Source organism: Cynara cardunculus, assembly GCF_001531365.2.
Source record: "Cynara cardunculus var. scolymus isolate 2C chromosome LG 5, CcrdV1, whole genome shotgun sequence".
NCBI classification, from domain to species: domain Eukaryota; kingdom Viridiplantae; phylum Streptophyta; class Magnoliopsida; order Asterales; family Asteraceae; genus Cynara; species Cynara cardunculus.
Genome location: NC_037532.1, coordinates 1,582,054 through 1,590,406, shown reverse-complemented (window position 1 = coordinate 1,590,406; position 8,353 = coordinate 1,582,054). Strand labels below are relative to the sequence as shown.

The 8,353-nt window shown below is 35.7% G+C and overlaps 1 protein-coding gene across 1 annotated transcript; it reads right to left on the bottom strand.

Moving 5' to 3' along the window:
• Positions 1-297: 297 nt before the first annotated feature.
• On the bottom strand, positions 298-6,222 carry LOC112513394 (NADH dehydrogenase [ubiquinone] flavoprotein 2, mitochondrial). Its single transcript, XM_025119639.1, has 10 exons — positions 6,114-6,222; positions 5,993-6,025; positions 5,822-5,887; positions 3,837-3,953; positions 3,107-3,184; positions 2,424-2,529; positions 2,261-2,307; positions 1,409-1,486; positions 683-748; positions 298-604 (listed from the first exon to the last, which is right to left on the bottom strand). Exons 1-10 carry the CDS (start codon positions 6,177-6,179, stop codon positions 497-499), a joined length of 765 nt encoding a protein of 254 aa, XP_024975407.1. The 5' UTR covers positions 6,180-6,222; the 3' UTR covers positions 298-496.
• Between the last annotated feature and the right edge of the window lie 2,131 nt (positions 6,223-8,353).

The window sequence follows — 8,353 nt, the reverse complement described above, 5'->3', positions numbered from 1 at the left end:
AAAGTAATTTATTTTTGGTTTAATAATATAATTTTTATAAAGATAATAATTAAAAATTCTGTTAAAACTTAATGATTATCTTAATTATATTTTACATTTTCTATTTTTAAAATGAATGTTTATGTTATATTTGATTATGTTTATCTACCGTTCGTTACAGAATTTAAGAATGAAGTTTTAATAAGTTGTACTTACGTAAAATTACTTCTAATCTTGAATTGTAAGTAATATATACATCAATAAACAGTACCTCATACGTGAAAAATAGTTTTTAAGAGTTCTTATCAAACGTTTTAAGATTCAAGAAAATGTATGAAATTTAATGAGTTTGTTTGGTTTAATTTAAAGAATTAATCTCACACAAAGTTACAAATCTAAAATCATTCCATATTTAGAAGAACGTGTCCGAAAGATGGGAGCTATGTTTATGCGTTACAACGATCAAAGGCTCGACCCCGTAGACAACAACATTATTAGATGGTATTCCCGGTGAACCTTAGCAGGCATCTAGATCACGGCACGGAGGCGGTTTGGGCTCACCCAACAACGTAGTGTTCCCACCTTCGGGTCCACAATTGATCCGCTGCGGGTTTTGTGTGCCACGCTGTTATATTAAGAAAGAATGTAAGTTAGGTGATCGTGTGGGTGATGATCGAGTAAGTAGACCGTAAGCATGTCTTACCGGTGGCTTCTCTCCTCGTCTTAGAGCCTCGACTATCTCTACAACTCTCTTTGGGGTCACATCTTCCTGTAGATTTCACGCAGAGTCGGGATTAAAACCAAACCAAATCTAACAGACGCTGCTGCGCCTGTATCTCATTTGAAAGTCGGGTATGAAAGCTGGGATGTCAGAGCATCTCCAAAATAGAGAAAAAAGAGATTTTGGAGTTTTTACACACTTGTTATGCTCCAACAGCATCTCCAAAACAAAGAATTGCTATTTTCATCCTTGTACTTTAGAAATTACGATTTACAATCTATTGTTGTTTTCGTCCTTATGATTTACATTATTGATGTTTTCGTTCTTGTGGTTTACAATTCATTGTTGTTTTCGTTCCTCATACTTAAAGGTAGGAGTCAACATCAGGGACAAAAACCGCAATTTTGAAACCACATAGACAAAAGTCGCAATTTTTAACAAACCATAGGGACGAAAATGTAATTTGGTCGATAAGTTGGAACATTCAAACATGGATAAACGGCTGGAGTTGAATGCAATTTCTTTTTGGAGTTTTTGACTTTTGCTTCTCCATTTTAGAGAAATTGTTGAAGAAGCTCTAAACAGACGTTCTTCTACACCAAAGAGTAGCGTAATTGTTTCCATGAAGACACTCGGGGTTGTAATTGTATGTAAAATTTATATGAATGCGGTTTATAAAATGAAAAAACGAGTGTTGAATATACTTACATAATAGTTGTATGTATATCCTTCGGATCTGTTTGAATAATCTGCCACAGTAATCATAGGAGCATTTACGCAACAACCCTGCATAGTAAAAGAAAGAATGGAGGCCATCAGTTCAGCCGTTGTTGTTCACAAACACGAAACGGAAATAAGACATAAGAGATCATCTGTATCAAGTTACAAGTTTCTGTCATACAAATTAGTGGACCGTTACCTTCAGGGGAATACCGTTAAGCAACCATACCAGATTTGGCCACCAAAAGCTAGCTTCTCTTTTGAGCTTGTTAAAGAAGTCGTTTGGTTAGCGCAAGATAGCCTTTTGAAAAGCTAACTTAGGGGGCGTTTGGTTGGTGTTCCATTAAGTCCTGAATGGATAAAGTTGTCTATGTGGATTAATCTGTTTGTATAGATTGGGAAAGGTATTTGTTTGGCAGGGATTTTCCATAGATACGAGTGTGTGTTTTAATTGAGAGGGGCAGGTTTGGAAAAAACTTGACTTTCAGCATAAAGCTTACTGAATAAGCCACTTTCAATATCATTAAGTCACTACCAAACAACCATGTATAGTTGACTCAATAGGTTCCATTAAGCTCATTAAGCTGCTAACAAACAGACCCTTAATTAGCGTTTCAATAAACTCCAGGGTTTTTTATTACATTTTTTCCAACTATGCATTACTAAGCAACACCTGGCTCAATAAGTTGTTATTGAGACTTTTATCTATATGCTTTATAATATAGTACAGATATAGATAAGAAAGAGTCTGTTTCCCAACATCTATATTTCATAAAGCACAATTCTGGGCATGTGTGAGACAAGGAAAACGCTATGTTCCACCATGAAAAAGTGACTCACCATGCATTCCATTTCTCCGACAGAGAATAAGCCATCTTTTGTTACCTCTGCATACCATAAACAATCAGACAATAGAGTATCTTAGACACCACTTGCAGAGTCTTCAGTGTGTATAAAACCAAAAAAGGATTTCCAGAGGGCTGCAAAAAAGAACAAGACAAACCATTCCGTTTTACTCCCAAGTGCTTCAATAACGCATTTTCAATATCTCGCGACCCACGAATCATACAAGGAGTTGTTCCACAGACTAAAAGATGGTACTTGCCAACCTGGAAAGTCATCATACAAGCCCATTTAGGTTCCCGAGTCCAAAAAACGAACGATATAATGAAATTGGTTTTATAGGACGCCATATTACGTTTAAATGTCCACAATAGATTGCTTAATAGGACTTAGATTTGTAAGACATAAGGTTTATAAGACCAAACAATTGTACGCCCGATATAAATGTCTTACAAACTTGCAATAAGTTAATAGGACGCTTTTGGGCGTCCTAGAGTTTTTTTAGAACACTTCTGAAATAAAGCGTCATATTAACCTTTTTCATGACATTATTTGAAAGTGTTCCTAAAAACAAGTGTCCTATAAAAAAATGTTCTTAAAAGTACCATACAAAAAAGCTAATATGACATTCTATTTCAAAGGTGTCCGAAAAAACTTGTTGGGATGCCCGAATAAGTCCTAACATCCTATTGTAACACCTTTATATATGATGCACAATTGTTTGGTCCTATATACGTAAGTCATATAAGGCAGTCTATTAGAACATTTAGATATCTTGGGCGTCCTAGAAAGCCAATTTCGTTGTAGCGGAGTCACGTGAAAAACATACATCGGCATCCTTACCTTAGCTCTGTTAAACATTGAATAAAATGTAGCAACCTCATAAACACGAATAGGAGCAACTTCTATCTCTTTAGCCACCTTGAGCATGTGCCAGAAGAGTAAACAAACAGAGATAAGTAGAATGTGGAAATGGAATATATAGATAGTCAGAACTCAGAAGTATAAGCAAGCAAAAACTTAAACAAAAACAAGATCCTAGCATAACTACATAGCCTACTTTTTTGGTCTAATTACACTTCAAAGCTTCTCTGTTATCCATGACAAAATATGCCTAGTTTTCTGACTCATCAAGTCCCTGGTAGAGTCCATACAGCACTGTGATAAAATCTAAATCAAACTCTTTGGTTCATCGAGTTTTTTCCATAAAATTATTCGATTTTTGGAATCTCAATTTACATGACTTTGAATTTCAAAGGGTAGAAATTCTTACCCTGACGAATTAGGATAAAAGAACCCATTGCGCGGGTCCTAATTTAGTATATGGTTTATTTTGTAACAGTTTTCAGTAACTGGCGTGAAAACTAACTTTTACTTATTTTTAATATTACTCATTCCGTCCAAAAATAAATTGTCACACTTTACCCTTTATTCTAATTGTATTAAGAAATAGATAGAAGCAAATATATGATGCATTCCAATAACAATAATGTGAGAAGGATTCTTAATTATCATGCACCAAGGAGAATGGACATATCTTTAGAACAGATAGCGTAACACTGTACCAACATACCGCATTCATTGCTGAAACAGGAAGCCACCCCCCATGCTGCTGTTGTGCAAGATCCAGCAGTGGAATCACTGCAGATTGCTTGTAGTTGGATGGATAGTGAGACAATATCTCCTTCACCTGCATGCAACAAATACAAACTAAAATTCAACAGAGAAATCACTACAGATACTCACCCTGTAGGTTATGACCTAAATAGATATGGGGTAGTAGTTACCAACAGTAGCTTTCAAAACAGCACATGCTTATTCGATCGCAGTGCTAATATAAATTTAGGTCTATTCTCCTTAAAGAGACTAGGTAACTTGTGAAGCAACAAGACTTGCATTGACAATCATTACAACCAGACAAACTTGTAAAAGAGATTTGACAAGTAAAAGCATTTGGAATCACCAACAAAGAAAAGACGCATTTTATGCAGAAATATCATGTTCATAATTAGAGACGGTAAAGTGAAAAAAATTAGACTCATAGGATAAGCTTTTGAAGATAAGCTTTTGAATAGAATGATATGTGTCCCAAATGTCGTCGAACTATGAAATGAAGATAACCTGGTTCGTGCGGAACCACCCTAGATGCCAATCACAAGAAGGATATGAATTGTCACATCAATGACGGTTGGGTATATCTCATCAATCATCAAAATATCCGCTTTAATAAATAACAAATATGGGCAACAAAGAGCTGAACAATAAGTTGCTCCTCCCTCGGATAAAGTTTCAGAGACAGTTAACAGCCCTATAACATTTTCCCTTTTTTACCGTTTCACACGCTGTTGGTTGAATTTGCTAAGTAATGTACTCATTTTCAGGATATGATCTGGATTTCTAATACAATCAACAAAGTGGTCATAAATATCATACAACATCACTGGTGATTATTGTTTGGTAATCTAAACTTTGAAGTTGGGACTCAAGCGAAAAGGGTTGAATAAAAGATTATCAGGAGCGGACATAGATAGCAGGAGAGTTCGAAGAGCAGTAGCAAGCTTCCAAGCTAAACAAGGCATAATTGTAAATCATCATGTAACTAATATTCGTACGTACTTCTAAAGTTTAGCACATGCAGTTTTTCCCAAGATTTGTTGGTCATTGGTACTTTCTTTCTCTTTGTTGTTAAGTTACAAGAAAGTCGAGAAAACCTATTGCTACTAGTAGGGTTTTGTTTTTTAATCAACTTAACCAATTATTGTCTTTTATCTTGAACTTGAATTGTCATCTTAGAGAGTTATAAATATATTAGGTCTTGCATATATAAAGAAAACATGACAACTATCCCTATTCAAAGATATTGCTTCCTTTAAGCAAAAATAAGCGGTACCCCTATGTCATCTTGACCTACATATATTGCTGTCACCAAGCGTGTGGGGTGGCATATTAACATTATTCTTCAGGTCAACTCATGAATTACATTACTTGGCTGCACTTGTGATTCGTGAAAAGGGACTTGTTCTTGATCTATTCTATGTATTAGTTGGAGCAGAAAACAAATCCAGATAAATAGTTCATCCGAGAATTACAGCCACATGCATCAAGATGACTGTTAAATTGCATAAAGCCCTTCAAACAGACAAAAATTACATCCCCATGCTGTCAAGATGACCGTTAATTACTTGATTTTACAGATTTCTCATCCCACAATATAGCGAAAGTTGTCATACCACTTGCAGTTGCTACAAATCGGCACTAGTAGTTTGTCCAAATAACAACAGCCAACATAAAGATAAAAGGTTGTACTCACGACATGATAAGTTTGGCAACAGGATCTAAATTGTGAGTCCATAACAATTGTGCATGAGCCTTTGAATCATGAAAGAAGATGATCCCTACCAAGTGCTATATTTCTACATTAGGTGCTACCTCAACTTCATTGTAAAATACATTGCATAACTTCAGCCTAAAAGACACCTTCAATTTCTCATTATCCCATTACCTTTACAAGACGAATTCATGAAAACCATATGATTTAAATAATCAATAGAAACTGACCTTTGGTCTGTTAGCTTCGCTGAATTCCCATGGAAGGTCGGGGTTATTATCCGGCGAATCGAGGTGCTACACGAACAAACACACATAGTCAATGAATTGAATGCACATACACTCAAAAAAGGAATCAATATCAAAATTTCATATAGAAAAACAAAATCAATTAACACTTACATAGTTTAGGGCAGTGGATAAGGATCGAGTTGTCTGCAAAAACGAATGAACAAATTGGAAAGAATGATCAAATTAGTTCCAGAGAAAATTAAAATTAAATCGATTGCAAATTGGGAGAAACCTGAGGAAATTGACGGATAGCTTCACGGATCTCGAGCAGACGCTTGGATGCCAGACGAGCCAACATTTTTGCGCTCGGAGCCTCCGACAGTGTGACGGAAAAAATGGCGAAGAAGAAATGGGGACTTTTGGCCTTTTTGCGGATGCATAGTCCACGTGGTTTCCACGTGACCCCTTTAATATTTGAGCCATAGGATTTTATGGGCTTGGGCTAATAACTATGTTTCCAGGACCGGACCAATTGGGAGTTAGGGATCGGTTATGATCGGTTTTTTTGGAAATTCAAGGCCCTGACTTGACCGTCTCGGGATCGTTAAGACCAATTACATATAAGGTGCATCGGACGGGTCGGACGGGTTCAGGTGGGAAAATCAAAAACCGATCGGATTTCATCAAGCCCCAATCTTTGGATTTCGGATTGCTTCGGGTTTGGGTTGGCAGGTTTTCGGGTTGAGGTCGGTCGGGTTCGGCTTTAGTTATAATGCAAAAAATATGTAAATCCAATCGATTGTGACGATGAATTCAATCGATTTAGAGAATTGATAAATCGATAGTATGCTTAAAAATTAAAAAAAGAACACGACCGACAAATATTTTTAGAATTTTCAAAAGATGATTAGATAAATAAGTATATTTATATGGTATTCAAAAATATATATATATATATGTATATATATTTCGGGGTTTCGGATGGATCGAGTGGCCAAAAATCAAATTCAACCCGAACCCAAATTTTCCCCAAAAGGTCGGTTTTCGGATTTCGGGGCATCCGGGTTTTACATAAATACTTTGTTTTCGGTTCGATTTTGGGTTCGGATTTCGGATAATTCGGCTTTTGCACACCCCTACTTAGAGGTGCTCAAAAACCCGACAAACCCAACCCAACGCGAAATAACTCAACCGAAACAACCCGATGTCTAATCGAGTTGTAAATTTTTTAAACCGTAGGTATTGGGTTACTATTATTTGAACTCAACCCAATTCGATGAATCTGATATCTTTTTATTTCTTGGATTTAATATGATTGTTGAATTTATATTAATATATACATTAGACAATTACACTATCACGAACGCTCTTCATATGCACATATTTTCAATCTATGCACATCCCTATATAACTCATTCGTATATATGTTCAGTAACTGTGAACATATATATGTAGATTGAGAAAATCAACTGAATTTGTGACATATGTAAGAAGTATAGATAAGTTGTATCAACTGGTTGTTGATGAAAAAGAAATTATAAGTAGATAAATAACATATTCAAGGTTAAAAGAATATCCTAATGTACCAAAGTATCAACCCGACCAACCCGTACGGCTTGAGTTGGGGTGGGTTGCACTTTGGTTTGGGTTGGGTTGGGTTAAGATTTTTCTAACTGCAAGCATTGGTTTGGGTTGTTTAAATGTATTCAACCAGATCAACTCAACCAATGAGCACCCCTACCCCTACTTACATATAGGGATCCATTTTGTATATAAATTTAATATTTCAAGTGTATTTAATGATCAGTTTTAAAAATCGTAGTTATGAAAACTTGTACTACACTTGTGTCCAAAAAAATTTCTTTTTAACCCACGTCGGATTTCGAACCTAGGATCAGTCCTCATTTTTGGGATTGGGACCCGTCGGCCCTGTTACAGAATCGGCTTCCTCTGTATTGGACCGATTTGCACCAGCTTAAGACCCGTTTTGACCATTTCCAATATTTAGTGCTTATATTTACGGTTTTAATCTAACCAGACAAGAAGGTTTGTATGGTTGTAGGACAAGTGAATAGTTTATAGCTCGAGTTTAGGCATCACTCACTTGTCCATAGTGAATGCAATTTGCCTTATTCATAAGATAGGTACGATGGAGACGTTTCGAAAGGATGACATCATACAATTCTGTTTTAAACATTTCAGTGCTTATAATCCATGTCGAAAAAAAAGCAAAAAAAACATAACCAGTTATTATTAAAAAGATGATAATACTGAAGAATACCAAATGACCTTCGCTTTCTTTATATTAGCGTGAAATGAAGTATTACCATAATCAAAACATTAATCGTTTCGTCACTCGTATTGTTGTCGTTTATATTTGCATATCATCCAAACATTTACTTAAAACAAACAAGGTACTAAAAACCAAAAAAAGTAGCGGACTGATTGATAACTCTCATTTTGTTAGAGTTATTTGTTGTTCTATACCCCTGTTTTATTGTATCTTTGGTACCCATTTTGCTCATATTCTAT

Excerpts from the sequence above, each read along its gene's own strand:
- LOC112513394 (XM_025119639.1), bottom strand. The coding sequence starts at position 6,179 with ATGTTGGCTCGTCTGGCATCCAAGCGTCTGCTCGAGATCCGTGAAGCT. Across the intron at positions 5,888-5,992 it reads TATCCACTGCCCTAAACTAT|CACCTCGATTCGCCGGATAA; the intron begins GTAAGTGTTAAT and ends TTGTTCGTGTAG. Across the intron at positions 749-1,408 it reads GATATACATACAACTATTAT|GAAGATGTGACCCCAAAGAG; the intron begins GTAAGTATATTC and ends TGAAATCTACAG.